Source organism: Notolepis coatsorum, assembly GCF_963971535.1.
Source record: "Notolepis coatsorum genome assembly, chromosome: 4".
In the NCBI taxonomy this organism is placed as follows: Eukaryota; Metazoa; Chordata; class Actinopteri; order Aulopiformes; family Paralepididae; genus Notolepis; species Notolepis coatsorum.
In genome coordinates, this window is record NC_140168.1 from 62,383,678 (window position 1) to 62,408,044 (window position 24,367).

Below are 24,367 nucleotides of genomic sequence, written 5' to 3' on the forward strand. Positions count from 1 at the left end.
ACTCTCTCTCATGGCGCTGCGGTACCGTAGGCTGGTATCCAGATGTCTGGTGAGGCTTTGAGGATGAGGTCTTGGCCTTGAACCCCAGCAGTATGTCAGGTAAGACAACAGCTCAGCTGTGGTCCCACACATCCATGTAAAATTCTATTCACCAAAATGCAACAGGAAATCAAATTAAGTAATTAAGTAATGTCCAACTTTAAAGGGGAATGACACCCATTTTTACAATTCACATACAGTACAGTATGTTCCCCCTGTGCCCCAGGACAGTTTAGTTAGTATTTGTGAATATGCACCACTATCTCCTGAAGCTATAAATCGGAGAGAGAACCCTCCAATCAGTGATGTCACTGGGATGTATAATCTGGGGCTGCTCTATAGACAATGAATGAGGCTCTGATTTTATGAGGCCATAACATTTTTGTGTGAGCTCTTACACCCAAATGATGTTCATATTATAACATTGCTAGAAGGTCTTAACCAGAATTCAAAAGGACTTTGGTTGTAAGAGCTCACAGACATTTTATTGCCTCATAGAGCTCACACAGACATTTTATGGCCTCATAAAGTGTTGACAAAATACTGACTGAACAGTCCTGGGGCACAGGAAGAACATTATAGGAATTCTTAATGGGTTGCATTCCCCTTTAACCGCTGGAAAATATTCCGACTCCAGTTTGTAGTGAGTGGTACTAGTTTGTGAGTGGTAGTTAGTTTACATGATTACTCCAATAATTTGAGATCCAGTGTTTCTCCATTTAGACTGTATTTTGTCTTTTCCACAGTCAGTGTCATCTAGTCCAAATATTGAACTTGGAAGATAGCAATGAGCAGGACAGCTAGACTGTGTAATGTTTAGTTCAGGTAATTTACACACGTAAAAAACAACAACAACATTAACACGTTTGGGAAACTTCTGAAACAACCCGTCGTTTACGGCCCAAGATCAACACCAAATCATGTTCACTTAAATAAGATTCTACTAAGATTCTAAGCCACAAATGTTCAGATTCAGCAGCATGTTCGTAGCAAGGAATAGTCCCCTCACCCCACCCCCGTTTCAACTGAACATAATTCCCCAATCATTTGAAGTCCAATATTTATTTTCATTTAAGACCATCTTGTGTTTTCTGTCAGTCAGCTCCCATCTAGTACACAAAGTACAAACTTTGAAGGTTGTGAGAGGCAGGAAAAAGTTTAGTTTCGGTAATTTGCATAAACACCAGTTAATAGGCGTAACATCCACAACAAACAAGGTTGTGTAGGAGATGTCTAGGCATCCAGGTCAGCATGCATGTTGTCCTTGCGAGACCTCATGTGTTGTAAACTAATTGCTTTGACACACTGCTCCTCCACACGGCTCACAGCAGATACATGTACAAGGCGTGTTTACAGACGTGCCTGTGGTGTTTGCCGACTTAATAGCAAGTCCCGGTGACCTGTCAATCTACAACGTCAATATAGACCCTTTTGCATCACATGGGGGCAGTGAACCGCTTTCCTTCGATCAGTACAATATACAGTAGGTGCTACGCTGGAGAACTCGACACACCAATAACAGCAACAATACATACCGTTGTGAAATGTTATATTTCTGACCGTGTCATTTTGATGGACTGACAACTACAGTAACGGTGCCTTTTGTTGTAGCCAACTGACTATATTATTATTAATGTTTATTCTTTGATTTAAAGTCCCTGTAAATCAATTAGAGCCCAACCGATATAGGATTTTGGGGGCCAATACCGATATTAGGGAGTTAGAAATGCAGATATTTATATATTGACTGATATTCTATATTAAAAAAAAAGAATCCAACACCATACTTCTTCCAGCTAAAAATTATAAATAATAGGTGGCGCAGCGGACTAAGCGCTCGTCACCAACGCGAGAGACACTGGTATCGAATCCGGCTGTCAGCGTTGCCTCCGGCTTGGTCGGCCGTCATACTGGCTCAATTGGCAGAGTCAGCGGGAGGGAAGCCGGTGGGTGGGTCCGGGTCGTTGTAAACAGCGACTCCTACAGTTTGGTCGGGGCGCCTGCACAGCGAGGGAAGGATCTGGAGGGAGGTAGTGTGACCTTCCACACGTTACACTCTCCCAGTCAGAGTCCACGCTGCCAGGTGAAAAGAAGTGGTGGGCTGGGTACACATGTGTCGGAGGAAGCATATGATTAGTCTTCGCCCTCCCAGACCGACGGTAGGGGGTAGAGTGCGCAACGACCAGGAAGGGGATTGGGAATTGGCATAACGACTAACATTGGGAGGGGAGAAAAACAGAAAAAGAAGGGGGGAAAAGATAATAAAAAAAATTATGTTTTTATAAATAATAAAGGTATGTGAGACAGTAATTGAATTATATTTGAGCTGGAACCAAACTAGTTTGCATTGCATGTTCTATTCTATATTCTATTCTAAGCCTAATATTCACTAATGATGAATTTATCTTTATATTTAGGTAATTGGTAGGTATAAAAATAAAACGTAATGAGTGAAGTCACTAGAAAAATGTCTGATGTCCTCTCTACTAACTTTAAACCACGTATTCTCTACTCTATCAAGCTAATGAGATTCATGCAGATGGTGCAGTTAATTTAATCTAAACAATGGAGTTTACATTGTTCATTGTTCAATGATCAAACTGTGATCATTTCTAAATTACCCCACGCATTTTTCTTTGCATTATGTTCTGTTTTTCATATCGGGCCAACATATACTGTACAGTACGCCGATACCGATATGATATGATATATATGATACCCTGTGATTAGGGGTGTAAAAAGTACCCAGAAATTATAATTAAGTGAAAGTATGGGTACCGTCTCAAAATCATACACAAGTAAAAGTCAGAGTATCTGGCTAAAACACACTTGAGTAAAAGTCTAAATGTTTCTACTTTTAAATGTACTTAAGTACTAAAAAGTAAAAGTAAAAACTTTTTTTAATTCCGGGGCAATGAAATGTTCCGTTTTCGTCCTCTTCATCACTCGTACTATCGTTTGTGGCCATCTTCTGTAGCTTGTCACTCTGACTGTCTATTCTTCTAGTAGCAGGTGTTTAATCAAAGATCCCCGCTTTCTAGTCTTGCACAAGGACCAATCAGCATGGGTATGGGCAGGGTTCATTTTCCATTGATGGGGATTTGATTGGCTGTTTTTAAATAAAGTGTGGCCACAGGATTAATAACGTGAACCTTAGTGCGGCCAGAGAAACAAATATACTAATTAAAATTGTTGGACCTGCGAGATTTGTACTTTGTACTTTGTAGGTCTGCATTTTAAATGTAAGGAGTAAAAAGTATGTTTTTTCTTTCTGAAATGTAATTGAGTAAAAGTACAAGTATACAAACCTAATAATACTTGAGTAAAGTACAAATCCCCAAAAACAGTACTTAAGTATTGTAACAAAGTACAATTTACACATCTGTCTGTGATAGGCCAATATCGTCTGAATAAATTGTCCGGGCTCTAAAAGTTCTGAGATCACAGAAGAAAGTGTTATTAACCACCCAGACAAAAAAAACTGGCATGTCTATAAAATGTGGTTTCAAAATCGTAAAAACTGCTGGGGGAGTGTCCGCTGAAGGTGCTTAATTAAACCATGCCATTCTCTCTCTCTCTCTCTCTCTCTCTCTCTCTCTCTCTCTCTCTCTCTCTCTCTCTCTCTCTCTCTCTCTCTCTCTCTCTCTCTTTCTCTTTCTCTTTCTCTTTCTCTCTCTCTCTCTCTCTCTCTCTCTCCCTGCCTCTTCTCTCTCCATGTCTTTCTCTGTCTCAACAACAAAACAACGAAAGTGAAACAAACGCTAACTAAGTATGGCTCCAGTGTGTCATCAAGCCATGATTTCAGGCCCTGCCCCAAAAAATCCTCAACACAACAATGGTGAAAGAACTGTCTGTCTCACTCCACAATTCAGTTCTACATACAGTACCTCACATGTTTTCAACAACTATTTTCTATCATGTATAATGTGTATAATGAATTTCCAACTTGAATGTGTTAGGGGAGTGCTAGTTTGCCTCTTCTCTCTCTCTCTCTCTCTCTCTCTCTCTCTCTCTCTCTCTCTCTCTCTCTCTCTCTCTCTCTCTCTCTCTCTCTCTCTCTCTCTCTCTCTCTCTCTCTCTCTCTCTCTCTCTCTCTCTCTCTCTCTCTGGCTTATGTAACGGAGAGAATCGTTTTGTATATATTTTTTTTTAAAGTGCCTCTCCCGTCTATTTTAGAGCCAGCAGACAATTGCTCCCCTCGCTGGAAAGATGAGGCCATGCAAAATGGTAATATTTGTCCTCCCTCTCAACACAACTGCCTCTGTCCTTCTCTCTCTCTCTCTTTGTCAGGCTTGTGAGGGCACTAACTTTGGGGGAAACACATTCAGTCAGAGGGAACGGCGTGTGACTAAAAGCTCTATAAGAAATTGTTTTCTTTTACTCCGAATTCTCACCTATTCACACGCTGTTGGTGCCAATGAGGACTGGTTATTTTACACAGATCAGTTTACCGTACATCTAGGTTTACATTCCCTCTTTTATTTAAAGTTACAATTTTAAACTGTTTTCTCTGTGCATATTGCATGTCTGTTGAAAATGTAACTCTTGTGTCTTGCATTGTTGTTGTTGTTGTTGTTGTTGTACAATTATGTACTATTGTTGGCTGTGAGTGTTGTGTTCCCAATGTAATATACTTAAGAACTTAGTGACGAGTTGTTAAGTATCTATCCATGCCCTACTGTACCCACACTCCTACGCAGAGCTGTCTCTACCAGCCTCCGAAACACCTCTGCCCAAGAAAAAAATAAACCAGGGCAAACATTCTTACTAAATCGGGACATCCACAACCAAATGAGTTTGAAGGAAAATGCAGCTATAACGTTGAATCGGGTGTATTACAGAGTGTCACTGATCACAAAAATTAAACTTGTCTGAACATTGTTACGCAGTGATGTAGTTACATAATAAACAGATAATAGTTCTATGTCTTTTCTGCGTAAGGAAGCAATATCTGCGTCCATCACCATTTTCCCATGGAAACAGTGAATAAACAAGGCTGCACAGACGCTGTGAAATTCAATTATTTCCCTTTTTTATTTTCTTATTTATAAAAGAGACCATGCCCGCTTCGATTTGTGCAATAAAACAATAGTAATAGTAAGAAATGAATAATAAAAAGATAACTAGAATAGACATGGTAAAATAGACATGTTAATAAATCGCTTAAAGGCACTGGATCCTATGTACATTCCTATATAATGTGCAGTTTTTCTTCTATGTCCCTTATGCTATACTTGCTGTTACTAACTATACTATACAACAATCACAACAAGTTATTTTCTTAAAGTGTCCTTTTCTTTTGTGTTTAAAGTGACCTGTGGTGCGTTTGTGTGATCAGTGTTCATTGTTCTGATGGCCTGAGGGAAGAAGTTGAGCCAAAGGCCTCTACATGCTACAGCAACTGCAACACAACATCAGCGCGACTTCAACGCAACATGTTGCAGAGGGTGTTGTAGAGTGTGTTGCGAGGATGTTGCGTACCTCTCCCCAAAATCTAATCTGAACAACCGTTGCGTTGATGTTGCGTAGCAGTGATTGGTTGGTTAGCTAATGGGGGCGGGGCTGTCATAGAATAATATTGGTCCCGCAGGGAGGAATACCATCCTCGAGTTAACGTAATTTATACAAATGGAAGTATTGATTTTGCCGTAACGAATCATTAAAAAAAATATACCGTTAACTGGAATATGTTAGTTTCTTACACATATGTTGGATTATGTAATTGGTTTGTCATGACAAACCAATACAAAATCGTGAATTAACCGGTGGTTATCCTATAGCCCTAGTATGTACATTTCAACAAAGTGGAAATGTAACACAGTAACGTTAATATAATTACATGCATCATTGTTTACAATGAACGGTGGGGCTAATCGAAAGGACTGGACACGGACAAGTTAAACAGCAATCAATTAATTTAATACAACAGCTAACGTTAAAACCAACAAACACAGAACCGGACACAAGCAGAAAAAGAAGCATAATTTTTACTTCCGGTCGGGGGGTTTCAAAATAAAAGAGCGACGTCTAAAAGCACCGGAAATACGTTTATTTTGTACATTATCTAACGTTAACACGAACCTAAACTAACTTTAGATTAGTTTAGGTTCGTTTTAACGAACTCTCTCTGTTCTTGTTGCTTGTATACGGAGGCGCTTGCCTGACCGCAGCAGCTTGAACAGGCTGTTATTGGGGTGGTGAGGGTCCTTCATTATTCTACAGGCTCTGGATTTGCACCTCCTATTGTATAAGTCCTGCAGGGGTGGTAGTGCAATACCTGTAGTCCATTCTGCTGAGCGCACCACTCTCTGTAGGGCCTTCCTATTCTGGGCCGTGCTGTTTCCAAACCAGGCAGTGATGTTCCCAGTCAGAATGCTCTCTACAGCCCCAGAATAGAAGGAGTGGAGTATCTTCCCTGATACTTTGAACTTCTTTAATTGTCTCAGGTGGTAGAGGCGCTGTTTCACCTTTTTTACCACAGTGGTTACAGTATGTGTGTTGACCATGTCAGGTCCTCTGTGATGTGGACTCCCAGGTACTTAAAACTGCTCACCCTGTCTACGATAGCCCCATTTATCCACAGTGGCTTGTGTGTCCCCTGCTGTATTCTCCTAAAATCCACGATCAGCTCCTTGTCCTCCAGTGTACCAGTACATCAACCTCCTCCCGGTAGGCCTTCTCGTCATTGTTAGAGATCAGCTCCACCACCACGTGTCGTCCGCAAACTTCACTATGGATTTGGAGCTGAACCTGGCCACACACAGTCATGTGTGTACAGTGAGTACAGCAGAGGACTGACAACACAGCCCTGGGGGGACCCGATGCTCAGGGAGATTGAGTTGGTGGTGTGTCCACCCACCCTGACCGCCTGGGGCCTGTCGGTCAGAAAGTCCAGGATACAGGCGCTCAGGCCGGTGGGAACAATATATGGGGGGAACAATATAAGAATATTATTTATTCAATACATTTATTAAGGGGAAATAGTGTGAGTAAAGGTAGCACCGGTTAGTTTAACCTCCTGTTTGGGCAGAGATGTTTGACAGAGGAATGCAGTGGAACTGAATTCAATAAGCAATATTGAATTTATTTTACAATTTTATGTTTTTTTTGTTGAATCAACTAAATCGGAGAGAGTGAATATTAATATCAAGTTTACTTTACTCTAGTTGATTCAACAACAACAACAAAAACAATGCCAAAAGGGATAGTTTGCATGTTTGGACTCTTAGCCACCAATGAGGATACTGATCGGTAAGAGTCCTTTCTCAGCATGATCCATACATTGCTGTTCCTCATATACCAGCTCCATACAGTAGTTAGACCACAAACCAATGTGCAGTAAATGGGGTCGAGCTCCCGTCTGTCTGTCTGTACAAGCTGACTGAGGCTCACTGAAATCGACCCTTTTGTGCATTGTGTCTACGTCCCTTGATGTAACTCGTATGAGATGTGGGAAATAGCATCATCTTGTGCCAACTGGACTGTTAATAACGTGTGTCTATGTGAGGCCTGATATTAAGGCAGGAGGCAGAGTGAAACAGCAGATGAAGTGAATTGTCAATGTTCACTCAAACATCTATAGTAGATGGAAACATGAAATACTAAAATCTTTCAAATACATTTGAGAGCTTAAACCTTTGGCCTTTTATTGAAAATGTAAAAAATAAATACATACACATTTGACAGTGATTTATTACTGGTTATATATCACTGTATGGCATCATCTTACTGAACTGATTATTATTGTTATTATTATCCATCATCATCAGACATCATTATTATCATTCTTGTCATTTCTTATTATTATCATCACATTATTATTACTATTATTACCTCCAGATCATTGCAAATCTGTCCCTTGACATGGCTCTGGGGATATTTGTCTGAAAAAGACACTTATTTTGTCATCAATATCTGTCACAAACACAGTGTTGCATCTTCAGCTCTAAAGGCAGAGTGTGTCCATGAGTCATGACCTCAATAACCTGCACATTTCTCATCTGACTTGGCTCTTGACTTGTTAGATTGCAGTTCACTTGTTCTTTCAAAATGGTGAAAGATGAACAATGCAGAATGACATCAAAGGTTTGGTATATATAAGCACTGACAAGATGTCCAACTGAGGGACGTAAAAGCACTATTGACGTGACGTCTGGGGTTACATCTACATATCTACAGAGAGGCGTAATATGCACAAGTGTAAGTTATATCAGATTTGACAGGAGCGCCAAAACAAATGCTGAAAGTGTTGTTAGAATGCTCTACCCACAATGCTTTGCTCAGTGCCAGTTCATTTGATATATCGCTGCTGGCGGGACAACCTCGTAACTCCATTTAATTTTTTTCAGTAGATCATCCTCCATGTGTGTGTGGTTTTACAAAGTCTACACAATGGGAAAGCATTAAACCAATCATCTGTTTAAACCTCGTAACTCTATTCGCCCTCAAATCTGTTTTCGTTTTTTTCATCTGCTGAAAAGTTGGGTTTTTGGAGTTACGAGGTTTTGTCCCGCTAGCAGCGATATAATACTCATATTCACCCCGACATGGCACTTACGCGCCTTTTTCTCCAATCCATCAATATCCTTAGCATGGCTTTGGTGTGCTCTTTAGAGCAACTTGGCCAAGTGTTGTCTAACTAGATAGTGATGTTGAACAATTTTAACAAGGTTTGGCTTTTAATTTAATGTAGGTTGCGGCTGCTAGATCTCAACATTTCATTAGTCTCTCTCTTTTTCTCCCTCCCTCACTCAATCTCGCTCGCTCACACCTCTCTGTTACGCTCATATCGCTCTCACACACACAATACAATCCCTCTAACCCAGGGTTGAGTTATTTCCTGGCCCTGGCAGTTGCGTTGAGCCTCATCATTATCACCACCAGGACGTCCAGGGACACATCAGTCAATAATGTCACCGTCTGGTCGTGATATGACCCCACAGGGCCCTGGCTGCTTCTGAACACACACACACCTCACACAGAACACTCAAACAGAGAACACACACAAGGCCACGGCAACAAATACTGTAGTAAAAGTTGTCTTGAGATCTGGCACACAGCTGTCCATGACTCATGCTGATTCAAGTTGCCTCAACACACTCACTCACTCTGACACACACACTCACTCTGACACACACTCACACACACACACTCACACTCACTCTGACACACACACACACTCACTCTGACACACACTCACACACACTCTGACACACACACTCAGTTGGCAGTGGTTCTCAAACATCTTCATGGCGAGGACCCACAAATTGATGTAACAATGTAACATTTCATACGATTCTGTCCCATGGAGCCCTGGCATCTGCTGTTGGATACAGTGTTTAGGTGTGGAGATAACGAAACCTATGAGAATAGTTATTTGTATACATTCTTCCATTGTGATAACTTCTAGAAATTGTGAGTGATATTAAAATCCCCCATTTTGCTGGGGACTCCATGGAACCCCCTCAAGGATCACTGGGGTTCCCCCGGACCTCACTTTGAGAACCAATCTCTCTGTGCCCGCAAAGAGAGAAATTACTTATCTTTGTTATCTCAGTTATTAACATTCAATAATAATAATAATCCAATCCAATAATATAAATCCAAATTCCATTCTAACATTCTGTGTGAAGTCCATGTGTACCCCATGTGGGATGTGTACATAGAAAATGACATCCAATAAAGTATGATCGTAAGACTCTTCATATTTTCTTTTAATAATCCCAGTTCCCAGCTCACATGAAAAGTTTTTTTCCTGTCTGTCATGCACTAAGGTCTAATGACCACATAGAATAGAAACTTGAGGCAGGCTGCACATGAACAAAAACAACCCCTTCAGTAGATGCTTTTAAAGCAAGGTCCCGGCAGATAGTAAAACACCACAAACGTGCTTTCAAAAGGTAAATTATATTTATTACTGTGGTAGGACTTCAAACCTCCACTTAAATGATGATGAGGATTTAATAAAGGGGAAGAAAACAACCCACAAACAATTAACAAACAGGGAGAAGGGTAAGGGGAGAACACACAAGATAATTATAATTAATGGGTAGCACAAGCCCTAGTGACCTGGTGTCACAGGACACAACCACAAACCCTGCGGTTGGCAGTCTGGGAATCCCCCAGCAAATGTACACCACGTGCACAACACAATATAATTCCACACAAGCAGTGGCAAAAAGGCAGAAGGCCCAATACATATATATATATATATATATTAACACATTCCACACGGGTGGCAAGTGGCACTGAGGCCACAATATACATATATATATATATACTTACCTGGTAGCTGCACCAACACGAATACAAGGCCTACCAGGTAAGTGGTGTGAACAACATGAACACACTTAACATATCAATCCCACACCACAGTGGACAGTGTCATAATAACGGTTCCACACAAACAACAGTGGACAATGTTAAAATAACCATTCCACACAAACAGTGGTAAACAATGGCAACCTCCAACAGCCTGGTCACTGGTAACTGACACAGAGAGGCGACCCGGACGAGTGTGTGCTGTCTGGTATATCTGTCCACCCGTCCCTCTTGAGTTGATTGTCATCAGCTGTTACCCATTAGGCAATCGGCACTCTTCAGGGACGGGCGGCACCTGATAGAGAAAAAGAGACAGCATTAGCCATCATTCAAACACACACACACACGTCACATCCATAACATATACTAACCTGATGTTCAGATGGTGTCATAAATACAGTAATAATGGTAATGACCAACCCACGTACGTCACACTGTCGGCCCTCGATGCGGAAGTGAAGGCCGATATAACTGTCGTTTTGATGTTATCTCTGGTTAGTATTCAAATCAAGTCCCTCCCAATGTTAAAGGAAAACTCCAACATTTTGGGAAATTAGCTTATTTAACATCTTCCCTGGAGTTAGACAAGAAGATGCATACCTTTTTTGTCTCTGTGCGTGCATTTAGCTTAGGGAACAGTCGCTCTGTTAGCGTAGCTTAGCTTCATCACTGGAAGTGGGGGAGGGTTTGAGCCTGACGTTCCTTACAGTGCCCTACAGTCACGAAATACACTCCAAATACAACTCCAAAACGTTCCTGTAAACATGTTGTGACCTATGTATTTACCACGTGGAGAAATAAAAAATAATTGAATTCGACAATTATGTTTTCTAAGCAGATATACTCTGAACAATTTTTTGCCGAACGACTCCTCTCTGAGCGCAGTCAGTGATTTCTATGTGAAGCCGTGTTTGTTTACATTCTCATTCATTCAAAGGATCCGAACCGATTGAAGTTTATAGATACCATGACTTAAAATCCTCTTACCTTGACGATTAAAAGCCTCCCCAATTTAGAAAACAGTAATCCAATGGCTGGTATTGATATACTATTTACTACTGCACGCTAACGGAGCTAACCGGACACTCAAGCAGATAACGAGAGCAATGACTTCCTTTCTGGGGGGTTTCAAAATAAAAGAGCGACGTCTATAGCAGCGGAATACGTTTATTTTGTACATTATCTAACGTTAACACGAACCTAAACTAACGTTACAACTAACCTAAAGTTAGTTTAGGTTCGTGTTAACGTTAGATAATGTACAAAATAAACGTATTCCGCTGCTATAGACGTCGCTCTTTTATTTTGAAACCCCCCAGAAAGGAAGTCATTGCTCTCGTTATCTGCTTGAGTGTCCGGTTAGCTCCGTTAGCGTGCAGTAGTAAATAGTATATCAATACCAGCCATTGGATTACTGTTTTCTAAATTGGGGAGGCTTTTAATCGTCAAGGTAAGAGGATTTTAAGTCATGGTATCTATAAACTTCAATCGGTTCGGATCCTTTGAATGAATGAGAATGTAAACAAACACGGCTTCACGTAGAAATCACTGACTGCGCTCAGAGAGGAGTCGTTCGGCAAAAAAAATTTCAGAGTATATCTGCTTAGAAAACATAATTGTCTAATTCAATTATTTTTTATTTCTCCACGTGGTAAATACATAGGTCACAACATGTTTACAGGAACGTTTTGGAGTTGTATTTGGAGTGTATTTCGTGACTGTAGGGCACTGTAGGGAACGTCAGGCTCAAACCCTCCCCCACTTCCAGTGATGAAGCTAAGCTACGCTAACAGAGCGACTGTTCCCTAAGCTAAATGCACGCACAGAGACAAAAAAGGTATGCATCTTCTTGTCTAACTCCAGGGAAGATGTTAAATAAGCTAATTTCCCAAAATGTTGGAGTTTTCCTTTAAGGAGCACTCTTAAATCTGCTCTCAGCCACGATCAAATCTCATGATTGATTGACTAATTTAAAATGTCATTATAACTTGACAGAATGTGTTCTCATAGTGATTCCTTCACGTCAACGCTACAGGCCTCCTTGGAATTAATTACTTAATCATAATTAAAATAAATATGACAATATTTGTATGATAAGAAATTACGCATTTGATGTCGGAAAAATAAATAATATGGATTCATCTGATCACAGGGCAGCTGGATTAACCATATCTGAACCAGCTATTTTGGACAAATGTATAATTACTTTAATTACTCAGATATTCAAACACAATTATGCAATTATTGTGAAATGATTGAAAATAATAATTATTTAATGCCTTCTGTGGAATTTGTATTTCTTATTTGTTACACATCTGTTTTAATGATTAATTATATACATTTGAAAGAATGCAGGTCAACATGCAATGTATCCCATTGATTGGTATACAATGGGACAGACATTTGTTTGATTGATTGATTGATTGATTGAAAACTTTATTAACAGATTGCAGAATGGGTACAGTACAGTACAGCTCAATTACATAAGGGGATGCAGACTGCAGACCAGAGAAAGAATTTCGTCTTGTTTACATCAGGGTCCCCCATTTGGTCCCCCACTCATTTGCACACAGCTGCGTCACTAGTTGCCTTATAAGGAGCTCTGGAGGCGGTGTTTTGTATGCAAATGACCTGAACGGGAACGCGCTTTCGAGTTTAAGACAGAATGCCATTCTCCAAGCAGATATCAGATCATATAATTTGTGCGACCTTTTCAGCCACTTAAGACATATTACCAGCACGTTCAGGACTCAGAGTGAACTTGTCATTGATTATGTCTCAGTGGTTCCAAGATAAGTCTTCCAGAATATATCTTTGAAAAATTTTCGGGAATGAGACCCAATGGGTCTCATTCTCCAAAATTTTTCAAAGAGTTCTCTTGGAAGACTTATCTTGGAACCGACTGAGACAGAATCAATGACAAGTTCACTCTGAGTCCCGAACGTGCTGGTAATATGTCTTAACACTTTGCCGCCCGACCACGAGTTAATACGGGTTTCGAATCCATGCGTTGTGGACAGAATCACGTATAAAGCCGTGGCAAGTTGTTATTGCTTTTATATCATTTAAATAACCGGGTCAAGGTCGCGGAGCGGTACTGCATATATTCCCTAGTCTGTGAATTCGAGGATGTGCAATAACGGCCAGATCCTCTTAGGGGCGACATCGCTCCACTGCAGTATGCCCTGTGGGCGAATGGATAACTTTTTTTTTCCCTTTCAATGGAGATTTTTAGTACCCGGATTCTGAACCAGCATCATGTACCGTGGATTACGTTTCGAATCGGAGATTTCACCATGGAATAAGGGGATTTATCATTAGCCAATGGACATATCGATCTACCAGATGCCGATCGATAATGGGGAAATGCTCGGGGGTATCCCACCGGCTTATGGTAAGATCTTTTTCACATAAATTACAGCCGGATCAGAGCTTGCTATGATACGCAACCAGCCGAGCAGCGTATGTGGCTAGTTACACGACCACTGTTATTGGTAATCAATAATAATAAACGACGTCCCCCCCCCCCCGCCCCCCTTTCATGCATACATGCTTTGGGACATTCCCGATGATATGCAGTTTGAGTTATTTCTTTAGCATATGTAAAACGGAAATGCCGTTGAATATAACGTTAGCAGCTATTAGCCCTATAACTAGCCTTCCAGAAAATATACGAGACAAAATCCGCTATAATGTTTATATTCACGGCGCTATAAAATGACAACCTATTGATGCATTTTTTTTTCTTTAAGCCATTTTGAAGGGACGGTTTATGAACTCAATTGACAATGAGAATGGAAAGATAGCAATACTATAAAGTATAGATTTAGCTGTACAAAAAGACACCGGTCTGTTTACAAAAGCTGGTCCTCAACCACTATATTAGACGGGTCCCAGCGGTCGCCAATGTGTTAAGGGGCTGAAACGGTCGCACAAATGATATGATCTGATATCTACTTGGAGAATGGCATTCTGTCTTAAACTCAAAAGCGCGTCCCCGTTCAGGTCATTTGCATACAAAACAACGCCTCCAGAGCTCCTTATAAGGCAAAGTAATGACACAGCTGTGTGGAAATGGATGCGGAAGCACTTTGCGAGTCTTGCGACCTATCGAAATGAGATTAGATTAATGTATTGTCATCATATATAGTACAGCTCGTGGTACACCTGCCCGCACAGTATACTGTAGCCTACGGCGTAATGAATGAACGCAGTATAGGCTTATTATTCCATTAATGCCTACGGCGTAATGACTCTCGTAATGACTCTTTTTGTATCACAAACAGTACTGTATTTGCAAATCTGGTATGTCATAACTGTATAGATGTAGCAGTACTGTCTATCTGTATGTCATGTATGTCATATATGTCCTGATGAATTGAAAATGGGGGACCCTGATGTAAACAAGACGAAAGTCTTTCTCTGGTCTGCATCCCCTTAACAATTGTGTGTATTGAGCTGTACTGTATTGTACCCATTCTGCAATCTGTTAATAAAGTTTTCAATCAATCAATCAATCAATGAACGCAGTATAGGCTTATTATTCCATTAATGACTTGTTGCATTAGGATTTAGTAGATACTATATGCTCTGCCCTACGTACAGTATAGGTACAGACTGTACTTATACTGTACGTAGGGCAGAGCATATATATAGTATCTACTAAATCATAATGAAACAAGTAACTAGAATATATTAAGCCTATACTGTTCATTCATTAGACATGTAGGCCATACTGGCGCACACAAGACTTGTTATGGAATATTAATGCAGTCTATTGCCATGCGATTAACTTTAGTTCTTATTTATTTATTTATCCACTGTCATTTCAGTATTGGTGTATAGGCTAGTGTATTTCAATATAAGTTTAATTGATTAATGATATATTCGAAGGATATAGCTATATCAGGTTTATAGCTATATCAACCCCCTCCAATGTACAGTAAATGACCAAGTATGGTTTTGTCAATATTCCAATGTACAGTTTTGCTTGTACAGTGTCCCCCACCCACCCCTCCTACCCAACCCCCCCACCCCCACCCACCCAACCACCTCCAATGTACAGTCCCCCCCCCCCCCACCCACCCAACCCCACCCCACCTACCCAACCTCCTCCAACAGTTTCTATGTCAAATGTATATACCGTACTTTTCGGACTATAAGCCGCGGCTTTTTCCCCCATTTTTCGACCCTGCGGCTTATATAACGGTGCGGCTTATATGTGGACCAAACCCGAAAATTTTTTAATCGAAATATTGCTTTTTTTAGTATACTATTTCACTAAATGGTAACACTTGTTATGCAAATATGCAACTTGTTTGTTGAAATGTTAATAAATGGGAGCTTCCTCAAACAGCCATCTCTTTCCCGACAATCCCCTCTGTGCACGAACCCTTACATATGGTAATTAAACATTAAAACACCTGCGGCTTATAGTCCAGTGCGGCTTATATATGTACACATCATTCAATTTAGCTGCTGCGGCTTATAGTCAGGTGCGGCTTATAGTGCGAAAAGTACGGTACTCTCTTTTCTGGACTCTTTTTGTAACACAAACAGTACTGTATTTGCAAATCTGGTATGTCATAAATGTATAGATGTAGCAGTACTGTCTATCTGTATGTCGTGTGTGTGTTATATATTATGTTATGATGAATTGAAAATGGGGGACCCTGATGTAAACTAGATGAAAGTCTTTCTCTGGTCTGCATCCCTTAACAATTGTATGTAATTGAGCTGTACTGTATTGTACCCATTCTGCAATCTGTTAATAAAGTTTTCAATCAATCAAACAAAGGTCTGTCCCATTGTATACCAATCAACGGGATATATTGCATGTTGACCTGCATTCTTTCAAATGTATATAATTAATCATTAAAACAGATGTGTAACAAATAAGAAATACAAATTCCACAGAAGGCATTAAATAATTATTATTTTCAATCATTTCACAATAATTGCATAATTGTGTTTGAATATCTGAGTAATTAAAGTAATTATACATTTGTCCAAAATAGCTGGTTCAGATATGGTTAAGCAGCTGCCCTGTGATCAGATGAATCCATATTATTTATTTTTCCGACATCAAATGCATAATCTCTTATCGTACAAATATTGTCATATTTATTTTAATTATGATTAAGTAATTAATTCCAAGGAGGCCTGTAGCGTTAACATGAAGGAATCACTATGAGAACACAGTCTGTCAAGTTAATAAAATGTTCCTCCTCACATTAAATCTGATCTCAGGAAAATGTGGGGAATCGCGCTACCAGCCCTAATATGTCTTAAATGGGCATAAATCTGCCTAAGAGGAAATTTTTGGTCGTAAATCCGTTCGGGAATGAGACCCAATATATTATAATATAATATTAATTATATATGTTTTACTGGGACGGTTTGTGAATCCCAAAATCGTCCCGAAAAGGTCTCAAATGGCCCTAAGAGAAAGCCCTTTTTGTCGTAAGTCCTTGGAGAATGAGACCCACTTGTGGGGTAAGTGAAGACCAACAAGTTACATTGTTAGCTAAATACACTAGTTATTAAATCGGAAAGGGAATTTTTTATTACGTTTTTTTTACATACTTATATTTTGAACTAAACCTAATCTTTCAAAACCAAAACATTGATATAATAAAAACAACAACAGTTGTAGTCTGTCTGTAGAGAAGCACATCTTTGAGAGATAGAGTGCACGGAGCATAGGGCATAGAGTGAAGTATTCAAGCATAGAATCTCTTCCTTTGGAAGATAGCGATTATTCAACGAGTTGTTTACATTTTAATCAATTTTATTAATTAATCACTAATTGCTCACAAAGGCACTATCTAAACAAACTGGCCACTTGTAATGTTCCCATCTATTGTGTGCCGGGTTGTAAGTATGCAATGTGCTTGCTATTGGAGCCTTGTTTGTTAAGCAGCACACTGCATAGATAAAAAATGCTTTCTGTATAAATCTGTAATGAATCATGGTTTGGCTGCACTTTAGTCAGGACTGAGAGTTAAAAAAACCAACAACAAAATTGGAATGCATATTTCATTTATTTGATAAATGATGGTCTAACACGACATCTTTCCAAGTTGTACATGTAACTGAGGGGTACAATTCCCTGACTGTATTGATAAGTATGGTATTATTAAACCACTACCTCTTGTACTTTAACTTCTGGCCATCCAGTACATGATATAGATATGATGAACACTTTCCCACCTGATGAAACGAAGTCCACACAAATGTACAAATCGAATATTTTATATAGCAAAGGGTATATACAACGTTCACTTGATGACATTTATGATTTGAAATGCACTTGTATGGCAAATGAGTATTCGTAGGTAAATCAACATTGAATGTCCAATCTCTGGTTACGCAGGGAGTAAGTATACAACCCGGTTCTTTAGGGAACTATAGCGATGGTACTTAAATGATTATAGCTGGATACACTAAGGGGGGGGGGGTCCCGCTGGTTGTAAGACAGTAGGAGGGGGGGTTAGAAGAGCCGCTGGCGGTATCCCATCTGGCCGACGATTTCTTGGGAGAATTCAGAGTCCTGAACACGATGCCCACAGAACCTCGGTCCGCAGATGAATACAGCTGGACCCTCTGGTGGACGGTAGCTGCCGGTCCACAACGGAGAGACGTGAGGCGACCTCACTGGTGTAGAGCGCCGTCTCACCTGGACTCCTCTCCGGGGGGTAGTTCCAACACTCAGCAGTGTTGGCCGTTATCCATGGAATAATCAAAGCACCCAAAGCATGTAGATAATCCAAGCCGTGGAAGGCTCGCCGTCGTCCGGGTAAAGTAATCCAATGTACAGGTCCACTCGTCCTGGCCCGGAGCTCCTCGGATGCAAGCACCACAAGTGGTCTGCCCAGCCTGGTTAAGACTCCAGATAATCGTCAGGAACGATGGGGGTGCTGCTCACTTTATAACTCTAACCGAACGATGCACCATACATAATAGACTATTATTAGCTTAATAGAAATACGTCCAACTCGACGGTATAGTGCCAAACTATGACAATTCAACTATTAATCCACACGATATCTCAATGCCTATTCTGAGGCCAAGTAGGCCTTACTGCACCACACGTGCGTCGTGGGTGAGGCTTCGCGTCTGTTACTAGGTTGGAGGGTAAAGAACGAATGGACTAAAAGAAAGTTCTACTTTACTTGCGCCATATATATATGCGCTGTGAACAAATAGTACCATTCGTATTTCGCCAGACGTATTCCTACGCGGAACCGGGCTTGCCACGACATGTTGGTCGGCACGATTGAACTTGAACCTAGGGGTATGGCTGCTGGCGCCAGGTTCTCGTCCAATGGTAGAATGAAACTATTATGGGCTGTTTAGTAGACTAAAGGGATATTCAGTGCATATTGTACAAGGAATATACAGGGGATATCAAACGATATACAGATACTATTAAATATATATCCATAAATAAATATATATATTCGGTTTAATCTGATCCTTCACAACAGCCGCCCCCTAATTAGTCCCACCTAATTAGCTAAGCAGAGACAGATTAACCGCACTGTCTACCACTCAAGGTCCGCTGTAAGGGTCAGTCAACTCACAAAGTCATGGGGTCATGGTCATCATCGATAGTATCTGGGAGTCGGGGCAGTTCTATTAGCCTCGCCACGGGTCGTGTGTAAGTTCGCCCTTGGACGAGTACTTCAGCTGCTCGGACCTTGCCATCGGCACCGGTGATCACTTTGCTTACGCGGCCAGCCGGCCACATAGCTCTGGGTAGTGACTGGTCGATAATCATGACGACTGTTCCTTCTGTCAAATTGTCTCTCTCTTTTACCCACTTCTGGCGGGTCTGTAGAGACGGTAGGTAGTGGAGTAGGAAGCTGCTCCAAAACTTGCCAGCTAGTACTCGACTGTACCTCCACATTCTTCGGCCGTTCGCTTCTTCAGGCCTGTACATTGTCTGGGGTAGCGCGGGGTCCAGCCGCCCCATTAAGAGTGTGTTGGGGGTGACTGGGTCGACATCTGCTACATCACTGGAGACGTAACCGAGGGGTTTTGAGTTCAATACTCCCTCGATCTCCGTGAGGACTGTCATTAGGACTTCCTCCGCCACAGTCTGGGCCCCAAGCACGGCGTACAGGGCTGTCTTTATAGAACGTACTTCTCGTTCCCAGGTTCCACCGAAGTGGGGTGCGTTCGGGGGATTAAACTGGAAGTCAATCTGGGATGGAGCTAGGTGGGTCTTAAGTTCTGGGCCCATAGCTTGGAAGCTCTCTCTCAGCTCTCTTTCTCCGCCTTTGAAGTTTGTCCCGTGATCAGACAACAATGTAGACGGTTTTCCTTTCCGTGATGTGAATCTTCGGAAGGCCATAAGGAATGAGTCTGTGCTCATGGTCGGAAGGAGCTCGATATGTATCGCTCTGGTGGTCATGCATTTGAATACAATACCCCACCGCTTCTCGGTTCCTCTTCCTCTCTTTATATACAACGGGCCAAAACAGTCCATGCCTGTGGAGTGGAATGGCTTGTCGCCGAGTCGGAGGCGACAGGGGGGTAAGTCAGCCATCCGTGGTATGCTGGGCTGCGCGCGCCACTTTCGGCAGTCTAGACAGGTTCGCTGGAAGCATCGCACCGCTTCTCTTCCTTGAAGTATCCAATAGCGACGTCTGATCTCCGCGAAGACTCTCTCTGCTCCTGCGTGGTGTACATCCTCGTCGTATTTCTTTATGATCAGCTCTGTGACCTTGTGTCGGCTGTTCAAGACTATCGGGTACTTAATGTCATCCGGTAGATCGGGGGCTCTCCGCAGGCGACCACCCACTCTGATGAGATTATGGGCGTCACTCTCGGGTGCCAGGTGGAGCAGTCTGCTGTCTGATGGGACGGGCTTTCCTCCCTGTAGACAGTCTAGCTCATCGGGGAACGAGTCTCTCTGGGCTCGTTGTAGTAGAAGAAGTTCTGCTTCTTCGTAGTCAGCTGCTGAAATGTCAGTGGTGGACTGAATCTCTGGGTGGTGCCACAGGAATGTCTTTTGCTGCGCACTCTCTAGGGTAGTGCAGTCATCTATGTTGGGGTCTGTGGAGGCGACTGTGCTCAGTCCACAGAACATAGGTTTCTTGTTCTCAGCCTCCTCGTTACTTGCTTCCCGTGGGGTGGGCGTAGGCCACTCTTCTTCCGGGAGCTTGAGGAATTCTGGTCCGTCACTGTAGATGTTGCGACGGGTGAGGTCATCCAGAGACATTCCCCGGGTGATGACGTCAGCTGGGTTGTGTTTGGTGTCCACATACCGCCAGCTCGCTGCTTCTGTTAACTCTTGAATCTCGGTGACTCTGACTCCCACAAAGACTTTGTATCTGCATGAATCAGACTTGATCCATGTGAGTACTGTCGTGGAATCTGACCACAAGATTGTTCTGTGCACCGGAATGGTGAGTTCACGTTGGATTAACGTGGCTAGATGCGCTCCTGCTAGGGCTGCGCAGAGCTCTAGACGCGGGATAGATTGTTGCTTTCGTGGGGCTATTCTTGAGCGAGCCAGGATGAAAGCAGTGTGTATCAGCAGTGTGTCATCCCCACCTGTCTGAAGAAGTCCACCATCATCCCTGTACCCAAAAAATCTACGCCCGCTTGCCTCAACGACTACCGCCCTGTAGCCCTCACCTCCATAGCCATGAAGTGCTTTGAGAAGCTAGTGAAGGGCTACATCTGTTCCTCCCTCCCCATCAACCTGGACCCTCTGCAATTTGCATATCGCCCCAACAGGTCCACGGAGGACGCCATAGCCCATGTGCTGCACACAGCAGCATCACATCTGGACAAGAGGCAGGGGAACTATGTGAGAATGCTGTTCATCGACTACAGCTCAGCATTCAATACCATAGTCCCCTCCAAACTCATAGCCAAGCTCAGGGACCTGGGCTTGAACTATGACCTGTGCCAGTGGGTCCTGGACTTCCTGACGGGCAGACCCCAGGTGGTAAGAGCCGGCAACTGCACCTCCTCATCCATCACGCTCAACATAGGGGCCCCCCAGGGCTGTGTTCTGAGCCCCCTCCTCTACTCCCTGTACACACATGACTGCGTAGCACAGCGGAACAACAACACCATCATCAAATTTGCTGATGACACAGTAGTGGTGGGCCTGATCTCTGCCAACGACGAAAGGGCCTACCTGGAAGAGGTAGAGAACCTGTCACAGTGGTGTCAGGAGAACTGCCTCTCCCTGAACGTCAGCAAAACAAAAGAGATGATTGTGGACTTCAGGAGGTCGGGGGTCAAGGACTACAGCCCCCTCAGCATCGACGGGGCACCAGTTGAGAGAGTGAACAGTTTCAAGTACCTCGGAGCCCACATATCCGAGGACTTGACATGGACCACACACATTGACAGTGTTGTGAAGAAGGCACGACAACGCCTCTACTTCCTCAGGCGCCTAAGGAAGTTCCAAGTCAGTCAGAAGATCCTTAGGAACTTCTACTCATGTACAATAGAGAGCATCCTGACCGGCAACATCACCTCCTGGTTTGGGAATAGCACTGCACAAGACCGTAGCAGACTACAAAGAGTGACACGTTCAGCCGAACGCACAATTAGAGGGGGGCTTCCCACCCTCCAGAACATTTACAACAAGCGGTGCAAGGGGAAGGCTAAGAGAATTATTAAGGACTCGAGCCACCCGAACAACTGCCTCTTTGAACTGCTGCCGTCAGGCAAGCGATACCGGAGTCTTATGGCGAGCACAGAAAGACTCAGAAGGAGCTTCTATCCCCAGGCCATCAGGCTGCTAAACGAACAATAATCGCTAAACGAACAATAATCACTATGCAACAACCATCAAATGCACACAGCACACACACCCACACGCACACACTCACTCAAACAAACAACACACTGCAGCACCCACTCTCCACACTTTAGATCACACAAACACACTTACACTTTATATTTATTGATAAAGGATTTGCACTACAACTCGTACACCTACTGTGAATTATACCTAAACTGCACCTCGTCCATTTATGCCTTGCACTATATAGTATAGTATTGTATATTAGTACACTGCACAGTATTGTATATTGTATGGTAACTACGTCTACGAACATTGTACATATGTCTAAACTGAACACTGTGACCTCTTTTTTTACTTCTAATTTTTACTATGTTTTTATTTCATACTTATCTTGTCATGCACAGTCTCTGGAGCGCAACAGTAAGAAGCATTTTGTACAAAAGTATTCTGTACTTCTGTATGACAACTATTAAAGAAACTTGAAACTTGAAACTATCTTTCCTCCCTTCTCTTGGGCACGCAAGTAGGCCACCGATCCATAGGCTACTTCGGAGGCGTCGCTGAAGACGTGTAGATCAATCTTGCATGTCTCTGGCCTCACTGTGGATGGGAAGTAGCTGCGGCGTATATTGACGCCTGGGAGTGAGCGGAGTTCCGTCTCCCACTCTCTCCATGTTGAGGCAAGGTGTGCGGGTATGGGGTCGTCCCAGCCCTGGTCCTTGTCCCATAGTGCTCGTACAATCATCTTTGCCCTGGTGGTGTAAGGTAGAATACATCCCAACGGGTCATATTGTCTGGCGAGTGTTCTGTACACACTCCGTCTGGTGGTCGGTGTTGCCGTCGACCTTCCCTGCTCTGGAGTCAGGGGTTTGTGTCTATAGTGGAGCGAGTCTGTTTTGAAGCGCCAGACTAGTCCTAGTGTCATTTCTTGGGCTTCTCCTGGGATGGTCGCCATCCGGGTCTCGCTGCTGGCAGCCTTGTCCGCGGGGGAGAGGCTGCGCAATACGTGCGGGTCACTGCTGGCCCACTGCCTGAGATCAAAGCCGCCTTTGATCAGGGAGGCGCGTAGCTTGATTAGGAGAGCCTCGGCTTCTTCTTGAGTTGAAACGCTTTGTAAACAGTTGTCCACGTAGAAACTGTTCTTCACACTGTGTCGGACCTCTTCATCTGCTGCTGGGTCCTCTGCGACCTCTGGGTTGAGGTTGCGCAATACTGGGGGGTTGCTGCTGGCCCGCTGCCGGAGATCAAAGCCGTCTTTGATCAGGGAGGCGCGGAGCAGCGCACGACATCGCCAGTCAATTTTCTTCTCGACATGCTGCAGGAGTGTGGTGTCTCCTTCTGTCGCTCTGGAGTGGAGGCAGCTAGTGGCTGCTGTTCGGTTGAGAGATTTAGCGAGGGGGCCTTGTAGTGTCCATCCTAGGCGGGTCTCGACTGCTGCAGGACAGCCTCTGGGTCCTGTATGGACCCGGTCAATCGGGACTATGAGTTCTGCATGGTCGGAGCCTATCAGCAGGGTCGGGGTAGCGCCGTCTATGAGCGGGATAGGTAGTTGACGCAGGTGCACATATTTATCCATCAACTTGGCGATGGGGTAGGTGTACTGCGATAGTCCTATTTCTTGGCTGGTGAAAGCATTTGTAATCCTATACCGTCGCTCTGGCTGCCCGTTTGCTGCGATAGTGAAGGAGACATTCTCGCCCTTTATCGTCTTTAAATCTCTTCTTATTGTCCGAATCGTCATTTGGTTCTCGCTCCCCCGCAGTCCCAGCTGGGCCGCAGCGGACGCGAGCAGAAGGGTCTTCTCTGACCCGTCATCAAGGACGGCGTAAGTGTCCATGACTTTATCTTGGTAGCTCAATGTCACACGGACTACCTTTAAGAGCACTTGGGCGCCGCTGCTGCTGGCGGGGTCAATGTACATGACACTTGCCTTGGTGCCGCTCGATGGTGCAGGTGAAGGCCGTCTTCTGTTACTGTCGTGTAGTATATCTAGATGGGCTCCGTCGCACCGACTGCACCTTTTCTTTAGGCGGCATTCGGCTGCCATGTGACTGCGCGCACATCGGTAACAGCGCCTGTTGGACTTTATCCATTGACTCACTTCTTCTGCATTCATCTTTGTGAACAGGTCACATTGTGACAGCCAGTGTTCTTTCTCACAGTAGGGGCACACCATCTTCCACTTCTCTTTTCTCGAGGGGGTACTGTGGCTCTTACTGCTCGGTACTGACT

At 43.1% G+C, this 24,367-nt stretch overlaps 1 protein-coding gene across 3 annotated transcripts in view; it reads left to right on the plus strand.

Annotated features, from left to right (window-relative positions):
- Nucleotides 1–24,367, plus strand: part of thrb (thyroid hormone receptor beta) — a 132,318-nt gene that overhangs the window by 49,626 nt on the left and 58,325 nt on the right. For all 3 annotated transcript variants that reach the window (XM_084312564.1, XM_084312563.1, XM_084312565.1), the window contains 2 exons: nucleotides 31–99; nucleotides 4,216–4,266. In XM_084312564.1, the coding sequence (XP_084168690.1) occupies nucleotides 93–99; nucleotides 4,216–4,266 (58 nt within the window). In that variant the 5' untranslated portion in view covers nucleotides 31–92. The remainder of the gene's footprint in view (nucleotides 1–30; nucleotides 100–4,215; nucleotides 4,267–24,367) is intronic.